General features: G+C 43.5%; 1 protein-coding gene across 1 annotated transcript in view; it reads left to right on the plus strand.

Moving 5' to 3' along the window:
* Positions 1-20,056, plus strand: part of LOC126456830 (Down syndrome cell adhesion molecule-like protein Dscam2) — a 416,068-nt gene that overhangs the window by 359,977 nt on the left and 36,035 nt on the right. Inside the window, exons 28-31 of the mRNA XM_050092636.1 lie at positions 517-693; positions 3,501-3,689; positions 14,462-14,647; positions 19,658-19,948. Of these exons, the coding sequence (XP_049948593.1) occupies positions 517-693; positions 3,501-3,689; positions 14,462-14,647; positions 19,658-19,948 (843 nt within the window). The remainder of the gene's footprint in view (positions 1-516; positions 694-3,500; positions 3,690-14,461; positions 14,648-19,657; positions 19,949-20,056) is intronic.

A 20,056-nucleotide genomic window follows, 5' to 3' on the forward strand; every position in this document is an offset into this window, starting at 1 on the left:
CCTGTAATTTAATATTTATAATGTCTATTGCATCAGTTAATTTCACAAAGTAAAACGAAACATTTTATAAATATTGTTTCCTAAAGTAATGAGCCTGTTAAGTAATTTAGTGATGCCTGGAGAACATGAAAGCCAAATGTACCCTGGAAGCAAGGTTTTCCTCACCGATGAGCCTTCCGCAGAGAGAAGAACTTTCTTTCGACGCATTCCAGTTGCTACAGAGGAAAGCCGTAAATGAAAGTCGTAAATGAGAAACTCAGAATAAAGTAGAATTATTTCCAGCTTTTAAGCGTATATCAGGGGCTACAGTGGGAAGTCGTAAATGACAAACTCGGGATAACGTAGAGTTATTTCCAACTTTTTAGCGTATTTCAGGGGCTAGTCGTAACGGAGGAAACTGAGTATAACGTAGAGTTATTTCCAGCTTTTCTGCTCAAAGTTTGCCATTCCATTTAAAAATGGAAGACATAAAAAATACAGATACTTTTAAACTGTTGTTTATGTTTTCATTTTCAGCTCCGGCGCGCATTGCGTCCTTTTCTCAAGTTCTACGCGAAGCCCTGGACACCGGTGTGACGCTTGAGTGTACGGCAGTGGGAAACCCCACCCCAAACGTGTCGTGGCAACACAGGAAGGAGAACCTCAAAGCCGACCCCAGATTCAGCATCTCACAGAGCTCTCTTCTTATCACCAGTAAGTCATCTAATTGCGAGTGTTGCTCCATGACACTTTTGTTATTTTGTTTGTTCGCTCTTCCACTTTTTGTTCTAGTACATCCCTTCAAGAGGCTCTTGTGTGCCACTCTACACGGTGAGAAAGAAACTGAAGTTACCGATGTAAACACTGACGTGACAAAAGTCATGAGATACATCCTAATATCGTGTCGAACCTCCTTTTGCCCATCGCAGTACAGCAAATTGACGTCACATGGACTCAATAAGTCGTATAAATCTGTAGAAATACTGTGCCATGCTGCCTCTACAGCCCCCCACAATTGTGAAAATGTTGCCGGTGCAGGATTTTGTGCACGAAATGACTTTTCGATTATGTCCCATATATCTTCGATGGAGTTCATATCGGGAAATCTAGGTGGCCAAGCCATTCGCTCGAAATGTAAGAATATTCTTCAAACCAATCGCGAACAATTGTGGTCCGCTGACATGACATCGTTGTTTGCAAGTATGAAGTCCATGAGTGGTTGAAAATGGTCTCCAGGTAGCCGAACGTAATCATCTCTAGTCAATGATCCGTTCAGTTGGACCAGAGGACCCAGTCCATTCCGTGCAAAGACAGCCGACGCTCTTACGGAGGCACCACCAGCTTGCACAGTGCTTTGTTGACAGCTTAGGTCACAGGCTTCGTGGGGTCTGCCCCATATTCGAAGCCTACCATGAGCTCTCACCAACTGAAACCTGGACTCGTCTAACCAGGCCCTAACTTTCCGATCGTCTAGCGTCCAGTCGATATAGTCACGGGCCCAGGAGAGGCGCTGCAGGCGATGTCGTGCTGTTAGCAAAGCCGCTCGTGTCGGTTGTCCGCTGCATTAGTCCATTAACGCCAAATTTCGCCCCGCTGTCCTAACGGATACGTTCGTCGTACGTCGCACACTGATATCTACGACTGTCTCACGCAGTGTTGCTTGCCTGTTGGCACTCACAACCCTACGCAAACACCGCTGCTATCGGTCGTTAAGTGGAGGACGTCGGCCACTGTGTTGTCGGTGGTGAGAAGTAATGCCTGAAATCTGATACTCTCGGCACAGTCTTTCCACTGTGGGATGCAAAATAATGAAATCCCAAACGACTACCAAAATGGAATGTCCCATGCGTGTATCTCCAACTACCGATTTGTGCTCAAATGACAGCTCCGCGTATGCAGTACCCATGGAATACCATCATATGGTTGGTGAAATCGTCACCGAACCGTCGCCATGTATCACTCTTGGGACGTAAACTCGACCAGAAATTTGAAACAGCGTGAAACGATTAATCCGACGAAACGACTTTCCTCCATTGCTCCATAGTCCAGAATTTCGTGTCACAGGCATTTGCATCACTTTTGAGAGACTTTTGAATTCAAGGCTTACTTACAGTTTCCTCCTTATGGAGCTCACTTGGCTTTGTTTTGGTGCTTAAAATATTCGAGAGTGCGCCATCTAGTTCTGCTGTGATGTTACCAGCTCCCGTCTTCTTATTTTTCGTCACAATCCTCTTTAATGACAGTCCGTGATGATTACTTAACACACCCTTCCATCCACGTTGTGACTTAGCGGATGATGCTTTTCCGCATGCCCTGTATGCTGTATAAAACTTCGACAATATGCTCTTGGAGCATCAAATACTTCGGCTACCTTAGTTACAGAGGCACTCACAATTAAAAGACCAACAATTTGCCCACGTAGGTGCGGAAATAACAAAAGTCTATACAAGGCAAAGACAGAGATTGAAGGAACGTTATGTGAACGCTATGTATTTCCGTACGTATCTGCTGGATGAGTATTCGTCGTTGGCCATAAATCTGACATGACGAATTGTCAGCAGCTGCTCTATACTGCTCATAACTCAAGTTCATGGAAGACCCTTAATAACTCAAACAGAGACTGTCACAAGTCGGCTAGCGTGACAAACACAGATTTCTAAGACGTAACTATGAGACTCCCAGCTAAGCAGCGAGTTGCACAACGAAATGGTGGAAATCATGTGTACTTGTGTCACTGCCTTACTACAGTAAGGACATTAGTGTTTGTTGACACGTTTGTTGACACGTAAAGTTTTGTTTATTCTACCAAAAACTACCATGTACATTGTATCATTAGAAATCGCCAGAGGCAATACACTAATTGTTACACATCCATCTAACTGGACATTATGAACACTCGACAACCGAATAATAAATAATAATTCTATACGAAGGGAGATCATATCAAGACCTGCAGACTGTATATGACAATCACATAGCTCCATTTGCAGATTCAGCTGACAACACTAACATTTGTGACAATGTATCGAATCAGACATACTTGGACGTACAGTAACCACTAGTGCTGTTGATATTTGTGTGGTTTTACCTTGGGTTTGAAAAAAACGTTCTGAACTTTCTTGCTATGTTATTCTCGAAACGCCACAGCAGGGCTTAACATCTCTGAAGTTCTGCTACCCGTCATGCATTTTCCTTTCAAACACTCTAAAAATTATTGTGTTGATACACTTTTATTATGCTATGAACATTATTGCTAGTCTTCAAGCCAGCTTGGAACTTTACCCTAGCAAATATCTATCCAAGCAATCCATATAAACAAGAAATGGTAACGCATGTGTTACAAATGTTCACTACAAAAAGACAATTGGCTTTCATTGGTTACGAGTACTTTTGTTGCACTTGATGTTACTTTTTCACTCTCTTCCCCTAGATGTTAACGTAAATACCTTTTTATTTTAATTTTAGCATGCGCCCAAGTGTCGATGTTAGATTAACGTATTGCTTCCTATCCACTTTTTCAGAGCTGAAGAAAGAGTACGAAGGAAACTACTCATGTATTGCAAAAAATCTGTTTGGAGAAGACAGAATAAACTACAAGATCATTGTAATTTTGCCTCCTGAAGCTCCTTTACTTGAAGTTCTGGGTTCAGACCATCACAGTATTAAACTGCAATGGACAGCTCGTATGGATGGAGGTGCACCCATTATAGGTACGTACTTCTTCAAATGAATGTATACAGGTGATAAATTATAACGTTGAAAGATCACCTTTCCCTCAGAAAGTAATTGTAATGTAAGAATGTGTAGTTGTTCGAATGCAGATACAGACACCAGATTAGACAACAATTCAAAAAATGATTAAAAGTGCGCCCACCTTGGTACCTGCGGAGTCAACGTGGTTGGATGCCAGCCGAAAGGTCCCGTGTTCAATTTCCGACCGGGTTGGGGGTATTCTTCGTTCGAGGAATGGGTGTTTTGTTATCCTCATCAGCACTTCATGATCGCCAACACGCAAGTCGCCTAAAAGAAGTCAACTAAGAGGATCTGCACCAGGCGGTGACGGAAGCGCCACACGAAAGAGAGATTAAGACATATTAAATCCTCTTCTTCAGATAAATAAACACCTGTGTATTCTTTAATAGATCAAAATTAGCCATAATTACACCACCCGTAAAAATAAAGTCAAATACATTACATACAAGTAACGATTCTTCTTTAAACGCCTGTTCTCCAAAATTTGCAGCATTTCATTGAGATATGTTTGATGGCGCCACAGTCCACGTTTTGTTAGTAAGAAGAGTTTTGTAAGGGATAGCCTGCAGAAAATATTGTATCTAGATAGACTAGTAAATATTAAACCAAAAATCAAAGTAAATGTTTCAAACATCCTTTCACAGAGGAAGAATCTATGCTGTACCAGAGTAAAGTTTAACGAGATAGTAATTAAAGTCAGTAGCATTAAAAAACAACTGAAACTTAACAATGCTGCTAACCGATACGTAACAACCCTTTTATTTCGCGAACGATTATACATATCGAAACGCGATTTTCGGCAAATGTTAGAGCGTCGAGGTTCACGAATATTTTTGTTTGGTCAATGTTTTTAGCTCTGGATCATCTGAGATATTGAAGTAAGTATGTATTTTTTAAGTGGAAGTGTATACTTATTTATAACTGCAGTCGATAGCTGTTGAGAAGACAACCACAGCGATAAAGCGTTTGTAAATGTTGATTTTGAAACATGTGGCAAAAAAATCGAGAAATGTAATAGAATTGGAGAGCACGGCGGTCGGAATTGGCATTAGCGCTCCAAACTCTGCCAAGTAGTCGTCTCAGACGAGGCTACGTAGTTGTATACCGTAAGGTAGGCCTGCGCTGCTAGAATAAAACTCTGCTTGCCCTTGAACCAACTTACGACCTAGACGCAAGTTCACCTGCTAATTTTGTGTATGAAAATATCTTTATCCTTTATTTAAGCATATGTCCAAACTGTTGACCAAGGGCTGAAAGGCACATTTGCAGTCGCCGTTCGAAAGAACGATGGACACTTGTAATTACAGCGGATAATATGATAGAGCATGTACTAGAGGTTGTGTAGTTGAGGTCTCGTCATAGACTGCATCTTTGAGTGCTCGACAAAGAAAGAAATCAAGAGGAGTCAAACTGGGGGACCTCGGAGACTATTTGAAAGCGCAATTTCGTCCTATCCAACGTTTAGAAAAGTTCTCATTCAGTATTTGCCTTGCAACACGGGACGAGTGAGCTCGACGACTGCCGTGATTCAAACACTTACTATGGCGAATATCAAGTGGTACTTCTTCTACACTCATGCTCATAACTTAAGGATAATTGCAGAATGTGGTGCCACACAACGTGGCACTACACAAAACTGGTACTAATAGCATAGGCACATAGGGAACACACACAATACAGATCTGTAAGTCCACGGTATTGGTGACAAGTTGAGAAAACCGTCCCGAGACACATGTAGTACAAAACGCCACTGTTTCCAGTGCATGTACCCCGACATATGTATATGATATAATCACCATGAACACGTACACAGGATGCACAACGGGTTGGCATACTCTGGATCAAGTGGTCGAACAGCTGCTGAGGTATAGTCTCCCATTCTTGTACCAGTACCTGTCGGAGCTCCTGAAGTGTCGTAGGGGTTTGAAGACGTGCAGCGATACTTCCACCGAGAGCATCCCAGACGTGCTCGATGGGGTTCAGGTCTGGAGAATAGGCAGGCCACTCCATTCGCCTGATATCTTCTGTTTCAAGGTACTCCTCAACTTTGGCAGCTCGGTAGGGCCATGCGTTATCATCCATCAGGAGGAAGGTGGGACCCACTGCACCCTTGAAAAGATGGACATACTGGTCCAAAATGACGTCACGATACACCTGACCTGTTACAGTTCCTCTGTCAAAGACATGCAGTAGTGTACGTGCACCAATCATAATCCCACCCCGCACCATCGAACCACGACCTCCATACAGGTCCCTTTCAAGGACATTAAGGTGTTGGTATCTGGTTCCTGGTTCACGCCAGATGAAAAGCCAGCGAGAATCACCGTTCAGACTATACCTGGACTCGTCCGTGAACATAACCTGGGACCACTGTTCCAGTGACCATGTACTGTGTTCTTGACACCAGGCTTTACGGGCTCTCCTGTGACCAGGGATCAGTGGAATGCACCTTTCAGGTCTGCGGGCGAATAAACCATGTCTGTTCAGTCGTCTATAGACTGTGTGTCTGGAGACAACTGTTCCAGTTGCTGCGGTAAGGTCCCGCGCAAGGCTACCTGCAGTACTCCGTGGCCGCCTGCGGGCACTGATGGTGAGATATCGGTCTTCTTGTGGTGTTGTACACTGTGTACGTCCCTTACTGTAGCGCCTGGACACGTTACCTGTCTGCTGGAATCGTTGCCATAATCTTGAGATCATACCTTGTGGCACGCGGATGGCCCGCGCTACGACCTGCTGTGTTTGACCAGCCTCCAGTCGCCCTAGTATTCTACACCTTATAACGTCATCAATATGTGCTCTTTGAGCCATTTTGAACACACAATCACCATTAGGACGCCTGAAAACGTCTGCACACTTACTCGCTGCCCCGTACCCTGACATGCACCAACACACCTCTGCGTGTGTGGACTGCTGCCAGCGCCACCATGCGACGACCGCAGGTCAAGTGCGCCGCACGGTCATACCGCGGTGAGATTTAAACCCGCAAACCGCACACCAGATCGTTGTTTCACCATGTATCAGCATTATTCTTAATTTATGAGCATGAGTGTAGAAGAATGAGCAGAAAGTTCGTCAAGAAGTGTACGTCCAAATGTCCATTTATAGCGCCTGAGATGAAGTAAGGTCCCACAATGTAATTTCTTTTGATGTCGCACTATACGTTTACTCTCCACGCTGATGTTGCACTTGACGAAGCCAATGTGGACTGTAGGCTGCCCAGCAGTGCATGATGTACAAATTTACCTTAACGTGGTTATTACACGTTGCTCCGTCGGTAAAAGAGCACACGCTGGAAAAACGTCGGGTCGTCTCTCATTTGCTGAAAGGCAGACCGACAAATTCTGTACGACGTACAAACTCACTGTCGATGAGTGCCTGATTTAGTGACAGATGATAGGGAAAGAAATTCTGTCGATGCAAGATGCGAATGACACTCGTCTGGCTGATTCCACATTCCTTGGCAGTATGTCTCGTACCACTGTCCGGATTGACTAGCGTCGTAGCCAGAACGGCTTTTTCGTATTCTCTGTCAATTGCAGTCTTCTTTCTTGTCCCTTTTTTTACGTTCAAGTAGACTGTCCGCACTAACGACTTGATAATTCGTGCAATTTCCTGGCGCGTTGGACAATGGTGATCCAGATAGAGAGCCCCCTATACCGTTGTCTTTTACGGCATTTCTTCTACATTCATCATATAAAAGTAGTATACTCAACTTCTTCCCGTTGGTGTACATATCTGCAAGAACGAATTTTGAAGCTGAAATGAGCGGCCTACATTGCAAACAAGTAAACAGGCGAAGTCCGTAGCTCGTGGTCGTGCGGTAGCGTTCTCGCTTCCCACGCCCGGGTTCCCGGGTCCGATTCCCGGCGGGGCCAGGGATTTTCTCTGCCTCGTGATGACTGGGTGTTGTGTGCCGTCCTTAGGTTAGTTAGGTTTAAGTAGTTCTAAGTTCTACGGGACTGATGACCACAGATGTTACGTCCCATAGTTCTCAGAGCCATTTGAACCATTTTAAACAGGCGAATGTGTGGACATTCTGAAACAGCGCAGCACGAGAGCTCTGCTTGACGGTGCTTGCCCCGCTAATGGCGATAGCGGCCACCGTGCTATCAAACACTATTACACCTCTCGATTTTTTACGACAGGTTTCAACGTCAACATCAACAAACGCTGTAACTGTCTTCTCAAGAGTTATCGAATGCAGTTATAAAAAGTGTACGGTTCAGGTTGAAAAAGCTTCCATATCTCCGTTGATATCAGCGCTAAAAACATTAACCAAACAAAAACAAAATACCCATCCATCGACGCTGTAATGTTTCGTACTCATCCGAGGAATTTTGCATGATGCGAAAGAAGTGGCAGATGAAATATTAGCGTTTCTGTAAGACGAGTCAGTGGAATGTGTCGTGTCGTACACGCGCGACAGTGCGGACAATGTCCATGAGCAGTATAGCGATGACGACATCTGCTTAAAACGTGAAAGTGGTACTCAAACAGGTGTCGAGCCATACGTTTCGTCATCTTTGACGGACAGGGAGCCACAATTGCCGTCTCCAGCGAAACGAAGTAAAGTAAATTTCAAGCATCTTTTACAGAAGCTCGAAATTTTGCGCGGATTTCAATGCGAGATGCTTATAATAGTTTCCACAACGAAACTTTCTCTCGAAACTTGGCAGAAAACCCAAAGAGATTCTGGTCGTATGTGAAGTATGTTAGCGGCAAGAAACTAGCAATGCCTTCTCTGCATGACAGCAATGGAGATACTATCGAAGACAGTGCTGCCAAAGCAGAGGTATTAAACATAGCCTTCCGAAATGCCTTCACAAAAGAAGACGAAATAAATATTCCAAAATTCGAATGAAGAACAGCTGCCAACATGAGTAACGTAGAAGTAAATATCCTCGGAGTAGTGAATCACTTAATAAAAGCAGGTCTTCTGGTCCAGAGCATGCTGATGCATTAGCTCCATACTTGACAATTATATACGAGGGCTGTCCAGAAAGAAAGTTCCGATCGGTCGCGAAATGGAAACCACTGGGAAAATCAGGTAAACCTTTGCACAGTGTTGGTCAGTGTCTCTAGTACGGCCGTCGATCGTGTCGCGTCGCTCTTTTCAGTTTTGAGTGAACAGTGATCACGTAAGATGCGTAGGGAATAGCGTCTCCCGGCACGTATAACGGCCAGGTTAGAGATGTCGCCTGTGTCATGCAGCCCACATCACACAACTGTCGAGCAGTTCCTTCTTCATGCCAATTCTCGGCCGCACACTGCAGGGGCAATGAAGGCGCTCCTGCACCGTTTCCGATGAGAAGTTTTTGATCACTCACAATACAGTCCGTAATTGGCTCCCCCTGAGTCCCATCTCTGCTCACGAGAACCGCTGGCTATGAAGACAATATTTTTTCACAGACAACGAGCTGCAGACCAGTGCAGATAACTGGCCGAAAGCACAGGCGGCTGCTTTCTATGACGTGGATAGTGGAAAGTTGATACACCACTACGATAAAACTCGAAGTCGGAGCGGCGACTATCTAGAGAAGTAGGTGGAAGGTCTACATAACTGTTGCAAGTAAAACGTTTCAGATTTTCACCGTGGTTTTCATTTCGCGACCGATCGGAACTTACTTTATAGACAACGCTAGTACAATCGTTCGCTCGACGAAAGATACTCACCCAAACTCTGGAAATTTTCACAGGTCACACCAATATTCAAGAAAGGTAATAGGAGTAATCCACTTAATTACAGGCCCATATCATTAACGTCAGTATGCAGCAGGATTTTGGGACATATATAGTGTTCGAACATTATGAATTGTCTCGAAGAAAACGGTCTATTGACACACAGTCAACATGGGTTTAGAAAATATTTTGGGACATATATAGTGTTCGAACATTATGAATTATCTCGAAGAAAACGGTCTATTGACACACAGTCAACATGGGTTTAGAAAACATCGTTCTTGTGAAACGCAGCTAGCTCTTTACTCGCATGAAGTGCTGGGTGCTAATCACAAGGGATTTCAAATCGATTCCGTATTTCTGGATTTCCTGAAGGCTTTTGACACTATACCACACAAGCGGCTCGTAGTGAAATTGCGTGCTTATGGAATATCGTCTAAGTTATGTGACTGGATTTGTGACTTCCTGTCAGAGAGGTCAAGTTCCTAGTAATTGACGGAAAGTCATCGTGTAAAAGAGAAGTGATTTCTGGCGTTCTCTAAGGTAGTGTTATAGGCCCTTTGCTGTTCCTTGTCTATTTAAACGATGCGGGAGACAATCTGAGAAGCCGTCTTCGGTTGTTTGCAGATGACACTGTCTTTTTTCGATTAATAAATTCATCAGAAGATCAAAACAAACTGCAAAACGATTTAGAAAAGATATCTGAATGGTGCGAAAATTGGCAGTTGACCCTAAATAACGAAAAGTGTGAGGTCATCCACATAAGTGCGACAAGTAATTCCTTAAACTTCGGTTACACAGTCAAATATGAAGGACTAAATATCTAGGAATTACACTTACGAACAACTTAAATTGGAAGGAAAACATAGAAAATGTTGTGGGGAAGCTAACCAAATACTGCGTTTTATTGGCAGGACACTTAGAAAATGTAACCGATCTACTAAGGAGACTGCCTACACTACGCTTGCACGTTCTCTTTTAGAATACTGCTGTGTGGTGTGGGTTCCTTACCAGATATGGCTGACGGAGTACATCGAAAAAGTTCAGAGAAAGGCAGCACGTTTTGTATTATCACGAAATATGGGAGAGTGTGTCACTGAAATGATACAGGATTTGGGCTGGACAGCATTAAAAGAAAGGCGTTTTTCGTTGCGACGGAATCTTCTCACGAAATTCCAATCACCAACTTTCTCCTCCGAAAGCGAAAGTATTTTGTTAACACCGACCTCTACAGGGAGAAACGACCACCACGATAAAATAAGGTAAATCATAGCTCGTACAGAAAGATATAGGTGTTCTTTCTTTCCGCGCCTTACACGAGATTGGAGAGATTGGAATAATAGAGAACTGTGAAGGTGGTTCGATAAACCCTCCGCCACGTACTTAAATGTGATTTGCAGAGTATCCATGTAGATGTAGATGTAGACAATCGTTGTCCAAGGAGCGAGTACTAAACGTAGTTCCTTACATGGAATATCATCCGCAGCATAGTAAAAAATGTAATTATGAACAGTTTTCGAATAAGGGTGCATCAATGTGATCGTGTATTGCATAAGAAAAACTAATGATTTCCAAGGGAGGACAGGCAGCGCTTGTTACAAAAACTATTGTTTGCCCGTTTCAGGGATATTCGATACAATTTACAGAACGAGAATGATAGTGACCTACTATGTTATGCACATCAAATTGCGCTTGACATAGATTACGATGACCGCAAGGGAAGCAGTGGATAGCTGCATAACTTCAGACATTGCTACGGAATTGGAATACGTAAGTTACCGAAATTTCAAACAAAACGTTTTCAGTTCCGACCAGTCGGGATTCGAAGGGGAAACCCATGTGAAAGGAACCCTGGAAATTACATGTACGAAAAGAGTTGTATCAACATCAGCTAACATCAACGCCTTAAAGCACTCGTATACAATTATGCCGATTATTAATGTTGATGGTACATTGGCTGGAAAGTTATTTATTGTGCTGCGAGAAGTTGGAGGTGCTCCATCCCCTACGATACTTTTTCTTGTGCGGGATCTTGCAAGGACAGTAGGGAATATTTACGTCACAGCAAGCAAGAGTGGGAAAAAGGGAGTAAGAGAACTACAACTATGGAGCACTGCTTTTGGCCAATAGGTGGTCAAAATAACTCACTTTTGCTTGATTCCTGGTCTGGGTGTAAAAATTATACTTCGTTAGAGCAAATTATTCCTTCTGAAAAGTTTTTGACGTTACGACCACTGGACAAATTCAACCCCTGGATGTTTGTTTTTTCGTGCCTATAGAGCATGTTATCGCCCTGCCTGCTGCTACGGCTTAAAGGATAGCCAGTTTCAGTATAAGCTCTACGACAGACTGTTTCGTATTCGGTTGTACGCCATCACATTTCATCAGTTCTCAACATCCTGTTACACCAATATGATTCTACATGCATTGTTGAAAAGTGGATACGAAGCTGGACGTCCGGCACTATTTGTAACTCCCATGGAGTCCGTCTTCGACCTTGATGCTGTAAACCTTTGTAATAAATGTAGCGCACCATTTTTCATTCGGTGTTCATGGTCCAAATTAATGGTCTGTTTTGAAAATTTCTTGAATGTCAACTATGTTCATTTCATTAAATAAAAACTTTTTAAAGTAAAAAAACTTTTAATGCTTACACCGCAATTTTGCAATCACAATTAAAGTTCGCTAACTAGTTTCGGTTGGTATCTGCAACCATCTTCAGGTCTGTAACACATGTAGGAAACGTAGCCTAAGGAAATTATAAGAATGCAAGAGTAATGCTGAAAACTCCCAACTATCTAAAATTTCGTTCATATTTTAATTCCAGGAACTATCAGAGAGAAAGCCACTTGCTCATGGAAGAACTCACCACATAAGTCACAAAAAACTGGTGATAAAATGAAAAGCCGAAAACAACACTATAAAAATTTCATTTTTTTGTAATAATGTGTACTACTGTCAAGAACATATTACCATGCAACGCTCTAAAATACGGCAAGGAATTAGTGTACGTAATAAAAGGCACACGTAGAAAGGAACCTTCAAGTTAGATTTCAAATTCTGGGACTTAACACTCAAAATTTTTAATTCCACTAAAAAACTAATGAAACTGCATAAAAGTGCGCTTCTTCCCATACAGTGCTTAAAGAAGTGTTAGCCAAGTGTAACTCGAAGAAGGACGCTTAATGTCTCACAAAAGTAACAGGAAATTTCAAGTTCCTTTTCACTGAGCAGAATCTATGTTGTGTTGCTGTCGATGTCATTAAGATAAAATTCATCTTATAAGGCCCTGCGAAAATTGACACAGGGAAGCATTTTTTTCTCACTCCATTACAGCTCTGCATCTGTCTTGGGAAGAAAAGAACCTGTACATTTCGCTAGCAAGTACCTATAAAAGCACACAGAACATACCTAGAAAATCTTAGCATTTATTATTTTGACTGTCTTATTTATTCAGAGACTAGCTGTTACCGACTACGCGTTGCTGTGACTCAGTCTGGTTAATTGAAAAAGAAAGAAAGGAGAAAGCACACGTTTTTAATACGTATGGGAACTGTATATATGTCCTAATCTCCTCTCTCCCGTCTCTGTTACTCTCCTCCTCCTGTCCCCAACCTCCGTCTATCACCTCCTTCCCCTCTCTCTTCCATTATTTTCCTCCCCATCTTATCCTGACCCTTTCTCTCCCATTCTCTCTGTCCATCCCTCCCCCGTTGTTTTCCCTTCTCTCTCTCCGTCCATCGGCCGGGATGGCCTAGCGGTTCTAGGCGCCACAGTCTGGAACCGCGTGACCGCTTCTCTCTCCCCATCTTTCTCTCTGTCACCTCAGCTCACTTTCCTCTATCCATCCTCTCCTCCCCCCTCTCTTTCCATGTCCTCCAGCACCCTCTCTCACAATTTCAAAGCAACTAGTGGAGAACATTCGAAGATTTAAGATTTTGAACAAACGAATACGAGGTTTTTGATAACAATGTTCCCCTGTTATATATACAGGGTGAGTAAGGAGGAAAGGTACATGCTTTGAGGTATGGTAGTATTAGTGATCCTGAACAGAAAACTTCATGTGGACTTATGCCCTGTTCCGAATGGTTTCTCGCCCGACGCACATGCGCTGCAGTTTATGTAGTTTTTGTAGGCCAATTTGATGTAGCATATTGAGGTAACAAGTTGAGACGAACAGTTTGATACGGGACACTTGTGGTCTATCAAGTCGGGAAACTACCCGAAACTGGCCAACAAAAACTACATAAGCTACAGCGCATGCGCGTCGAGCGAGTTCTTCAACAGTCTCGCGCTCTCCCCGCACAAACCGTTAGTTCTAGAGAAAAAAATGAATAGGAACTTTTTTGTAGAAATTTTAATATAGTTTAATTCACTGGAGGGTGCGGTTTTCGAGTTATTCAAGAAAAACGTACAAAAGTGATATTAAATATGTTCTATATCGGAAACCATTCGGAATAGAGCAAACGTCCATATGATTTTTTTTGTTCAGAATCACTAATACTATAACCCCTCAAAGCACGTAACTTTCCTCCTGACTCACTCTGTATATACACTGCAGTAGGTATATAAAAACATGTACGTCTTCGAATGCAACGTTGTGACAAAATTTCAAAGAAATTGGTGAAGAACTTTCAGAGATACACGATTTTGAAGTAACATTTGCTTTTTGTTTATATAGATGTAGCTCTGTACGTATATTGGTATTTTCAGAAAGCATTTGTGTTTGTGTGTGTGTGTGTGTGTGTGTGTGTGTATGTGTGTGTGTGTGTGTGTGTGTGTGTGTGTGTGTGTGTGCAGGCGGGTGGACGAGTGGAAAGGCGGGTGTGCATGCGCGTGTGTTTTATACATCACCAGTACATGTAAAAAAAAATGGTTCAAATGGCTCTGAGCACTATGGGACTTAACATCTATGGTCATCAGTCCCCTAGAACTACTTAAACCTAACTAACCTAAGGACAGCACACAACACCCCAGTACATGTAATAAAATAATTATAATGCTATAGATGTTTCTGAATTTCCCAAATATTGTCACAATTACTGTCCAGGTTATGTATTAAACTACAAAAGGGACCACGGAAACTTGGAAGAAGTGCATCTGGAGGCTGAAAAGGCATTTCACACGCTGGAGAATCTCAGCTGTGGGTCTACATATCACATATTTATTTCTGCACACAACAGAATTGGAGACAGCCCACGAAGTGCTATTCTGACGGCTAAGACAAAAGGAACAGGTTAGTCACGTTTTATGCCTTGTCGTTGTTATTTTGCACTGTTAATGTGTTACAGCTGAGGTTACGAACAATGGCAGTTGAGTTTAGGCTGGTTCTGGGCATCTGCGTCATGCATTCCCCGACAGTTCAATAGAGTTACAGTTCAGTAGAGTTCTGAGCGCTCTGCATGGCATCGGAAATCTACATCCATTAGTACCTGTTTACTATATTCAAGCCTTGGACTCCCTCTACAACATTTACTCCCCTCACTTGCCAAACTGACATTTTTTCATGACTTAGGACATATCTTATCAAATGATCCCTTCTTTTAGTCAAGTTGAGCCATAAATTTCATTTTCTCCCACTTCGTTTCAGTACTTCCTCATTTATTATTCAACATTCAGCATTCTTCTGCAGCACCACATTTCAAAAGCTAGTATCTTTTCTTGTCTGAAAAGCATATAGTCCACGTTTCACTACCATACAAGGCACACTCGAGACAAACGCTTACAAAAATAGACTTCTTAACGCTTGAATTTATGTTAGATGTCAACAAATTCCTCTTTTTCAGGAATACTTTTCTTCTTATTAGCAGTCTGCCCTTCATATCTTCCCTACTTCGGCCGTCATTAGCTATTCTGCTGCCCAAATAACGAATCTCTTCTACTGATTTTAGTGTCTCATTTCCTAATCTAATTTCCTCGGTGTTAGTACTGGCTAGCCGTCTGAATTGATATTCATAAAGCTATTGCTCTTTCCTCCAAAGCTCCCTTTTGTTTTCCTATATGCAGCATCTATATTTCCTCTCGTTATGCATGTTTCTACAACCTTGCATTTGTCCTCTATCCATTGCTTCTTAGCCATTTCGCACATTCCGTAAGTTTCATTTATCGGACACCTGTATTCCCTTCAGCCTGCTTCATTTGCTGCATTTTCATATTTTCTCCTTTTGTCAATGAAAGTCAATATCTCCGAACTATCCCAGAATTTTACTAGGTCTTGACGTTTCACCCATGTAATCCCGTGTTGTCTTCGCTATTTCATCTCTCAAAGCTACCCGTTCGTTTTCTGTTGTATTTCTTTTCCGTCTTTCAGTCCAACATTGCCAAATGTTCTTTCTGGAACTCTCGACTATAACCAGTTATTTCAATTTATCCAGATCCCATCTTATTAATTTCCTACCTTTTCGCGGTTTCTTCAGTTTTAGTCTGCAGTTCATAACTAATGATGGTCGGAGTCCACATCTGTCCCTGGAAAGCCTTACAATTTAAAATCTGCTTTCGAAAGCTCTGTCTTGCCACTATATAAACAGTTTTAAATCATCCATTGTCCCCACTTTTTTGCCACACGAACAACCTTTTCTTTACGATTCTTAAACCAACTGTTTGCGACCTTTAAGTTACGCCCTATACAAAAGTCTACCAGAGAGCTTCATCTCTCATTCCTTTGCCCCAGTCCACGTTCTCTTGCTGTTTTCCCTTCTCTTCCTTTTGCTACAATCGAAACCCAGTCATGCATCACAATTAAAATTTTATTGCGTCTAACTGTCTGAATAACATTCTTTATCTCGTCATACGTTCTTTCAATCTCTTCATCGTGTGCGGAGCTAGTTGGAATGTAAACCTTACCACAGTGTTGGCTTCAAGTCTATCTTGCCTACCAAATACGTTGACTATGCTGTTCTCAGTAGCTCGGCTGCATTCCTATTTTATTGTTCATTTAGGCTTACGCGGCATTAGCCCTGTCTGATGATAACTCTGTACTAACCTGACCGAAAGTCCCTTTCTTCCTGCCACAGCACTTGACTAATTCCCACTATATCTAAATTCAAGCTATCCACATGCCTTTCAAATTCTCTAACCTATCTACCCGATTAAGGGATCTATCATTCCACTCTGTGGTCCACAGGATACCAGTCTCATTTTTCCTGATGACGACAACAGAGAAAACCTTTGAATTTCTCGTCTCATAGTATATCTTTAGTTGTAAGTCTATTCCTAGTAATCAGTGACGTGTAAAAGTGGTATTTTTAAAACTATGATTCTAGCTCCATAACTTCATTTACGTTAAAGTCAAATTCTAATTAATTTCACTGATAATTTCTTCATACGTGTATATAACCTCTGAAACAAAGAAAGAACTATGCACCATGAAGGAATTATCCGGATGACCCGAAATCTGTAGATGTACAAACAACTAATAACAATTTCAGAAAAATTGGAAGATTTATTCAACAGAAAGTGCTTCGCAAACGAAGCAAATTAATAACGAGTTGGTCCACCTCTGACCCTTATGCAAACAGTTATTCAGTTTGGCATTGATTGATAGGATTGTTGGATGTCCTTCTGAGAGATATCGTGCCAAATTTCGTCCAACCGACGGGTTAGATCATCAGAATCCCCAACTGGTTTCAGGAACCTGCCAAAAATGCCTCAAATGTTCTCAACTGCGGATAGATCTGGCGACCTTGCTGGTCAAGGTAGGGTTTGGCAAGCACGAAGACAAGCAGTAGAAACTCTCGCCGCCTACGGCTGCGCACTATCTTGCTGAAGTGTAAGGCCAGGGTAGCTTTCTATATGAAAGGCAACAAAACAGTGCGTAGAATATGGTCGACGTACCGCTGTGCTGTAAGGGTGGCGCGGAGGACAACCAAAGTGGTCCTGCTATGAAAACAAATGACACCCCAGACCATCACTCCTGGTTGTCGGGCAGTATGACGGGCGTCAGTCAGTTCGGTATCCCACAGCTATCTGGGGCGTCTCCAGCCACGTCTTTGCTAGTCATTGGGAATCAGTTGAAGCAAGACTCATCGCTGGAGACTACTCCAAGGCTTTCCCGGGCAAGTGCTCTACCAACTGAGCTACCGAAGCACGACTCACGCCCCGTCGTCACAGCTTTACTTCCGCCAGTACCTCGTCTCCTACCTTCCAAACTTTACAGAATCTCTCCTGCGAACCATGCAGGACTAGCTCTCCTGAAAGAAAGGATATTGCGGAGACATGGCTTAGCCACAGCCTACGGGGTGTTTCCAGAATGGGATTTTCACTCTGCAGCAGAGTGTGCGCTGTTATGAAACTTCCTGGCAGATTAAAACTGTGTGCCGCACCGGTGTCTCAGTCCGCCACACAGTTTTAATCTGCCAGGAAGTTTCATATCAGGGCGCACTCTGCTGCAGAGTGAAATCCTTATTCTGGAGTAGGCTCCAGTAAATGAGATTCCAGGCTGAATGTGGCCAACACCACTGCAAATGGGTTTGTTGGTGTACAGGAGCCAACGGTAGTCGGCACAGGGGCGTCGTGAGTTCGGCCTCTTTTACGTGAGCCGCGTATTAATGGCGCTTGTGGTCACTGAAGCACCAGTTGCACGTCAGATCGATCATAACGGGGAACCCCCGTCTCTGGGTGCCTCTCTGACGACTGCTCGGTCCTCACGTTCTGCTGTCTCTCTAAATCGACTGATCTCTTCTTGATGCTGTGTTCGGCCATGGCTCAACCAATGTTGCCAACATCGTTGGATAGTGGCATCGCTCCTATTCAAATGTCGAGTGATTCGCCAGTTACTCCAACCAGCTTCTTTGATCCCAACAGCGCGTCCTCCCTCAAATGCTGAAATCTTGAAATCTGTGCGTATTGTTCACAGGCATAGTTGTATTGCATTGTATGCAACTGGTGGCGTAGAAACGACGGAGAGGCTTTGTTCTCGCCGTAGCCCTCAGTGGTTCACAACCCCACAACAGGCTACAGCAGTCCTATCACCCCACCGCTGCCCCACACCGAGCCCAGGATTATTGCACGGATCAGCCACCAGTGTACCCCCACCCCCATCAGGAACGTCTCACACCAGAGGAGTGTAGCCCCAAATGTTTGCGTGGTAGAGTAATGGTGGTGTGAGCGTACGTGGGGACAGTGTTTGCGTAGCAATCGCCTACGTAGTGTAATTGAGGCAGAATAAGGGCAACCAGCCTGCATTCGCTGAGGCAGATGGAAAACCTCCTTAAAAACCATCCACAGGCTGGCGGGAACACCCGGAAAGCAGTGCCTTAGACCGCACGGTCAACCATGCGGGCGAGGCATCGTTACTGTCCAACTGGCCCACCCGGTTAGCCGTGCGATCTAATGCACGGCGTTTCCGGATTGGGAAGGAGCAACTGGTTCCCGGCACGAATCCGCCTGGTGGGCTTGTGTCGAGGTCCTGTGAGCCGGCCAGTCTGTGGATTGTTTTCGGGCGGTTTTCCATCAGCCAATGCGGGCTCGTTCCCCTTATTCCGCCTCAGCTACACTATGTCGGCGATTGCTGCGCAAACAAGTTCTCCACGTTCACGTACACACCGCCATTACTGTACCACGCAAACATAGGGGTTACACTCGTCTGGTGTGCGACGTTCCCCGGGGGGGGGGGGGGGGGGGGGGGGGGGCGAGGGGGTGAAGGAGGAGGACCACCGGGGGCTGAACCGCACAATAACCCTGAATGAATGGTTCGCTGTGGGGCAGCGGAGGGGTGAAGTGGACTGCGGTAGTTGTCGCGGGGTTGTGGACCACTACGGCTGTGGGAGAGATGGAGCCATTCCGTCGTTTCTAGGCCCCGAGGACTTTACGACCTGGTATCAACATGTCACCTATTTACTATCCTTGTCAGCTGTGCGGTGAAATTACGCTGCAGCGTTGCACTTTCATCCATGGGCCGCCAAAGTTTACAGTTTCGCATTTTTCGTCGACAACTGTATGCATCTTAGTTTGTGACCAATTTGTATACCTTCTTCGTGGTGAGTCTTTTTTTTAGTATCATTTAACTTGAAATTATTCTAGATTTAATATCTGACCAATAGCTCTTGTTCTCTTTTTCATTTATATAGTTTTTATCACTGTGGAGAACCACCATAATGCAGAGATACCTATGACAAATTAAATCATTAAAAACAATCTAATTTATTTCTTGAGTGCTTGAGGTTCAATACAAATAAATTTGTGTAGTCCTCTGTCTGAAAAATGTATGTACTCTATATCTGTTACTAATTTAGTTAACGTTTCTTAGAACCGCAGGTACCGAACTCAGACATACTCGTCTCCGCAAATGCAACTTCCCTGTGTTTGCATTTGCACTCTTGGCCAGACGGTGAATGCTCCATGTTGTACTTTGTTGTGGAGTATCGAATTCTCGGAGACGAAAATGAGTGGATACTGATTGACAACAACGCACCACCAAAGACGCTGCTAATAGGGGACCTGCAACCGGCCACGTGGTACCAGCTGAGACTCACTGCCCACAACAGCGCCGGTTCCACTAGGGTGCATTTCAATATCGCCACAACAACAGTCGCTGGCGGTAGGTATCAACTAATCAACGAACTTTATTAAATACAGTAGGTTCAAATGAAACCCATAAAGCAATATCAACAATTTTGAGGGAGAAGACGGGTGTCTGCTTGTAAAC

This window comes from Schistocerca serialis, chromosome 1 (assembly GCF_023864345.2).
Source record: "Schistocerca serialis cubense isolate TAMUIC-IGC-003099 chromosome 1, iqSchSeri2.2, whole genome shotgun sequence".
NCBI lineage: Eukaryota > Metazoa > Arthropoda > Insecta > Orthoptera > Acrididae > Schistocerca > Schistocerca serialis.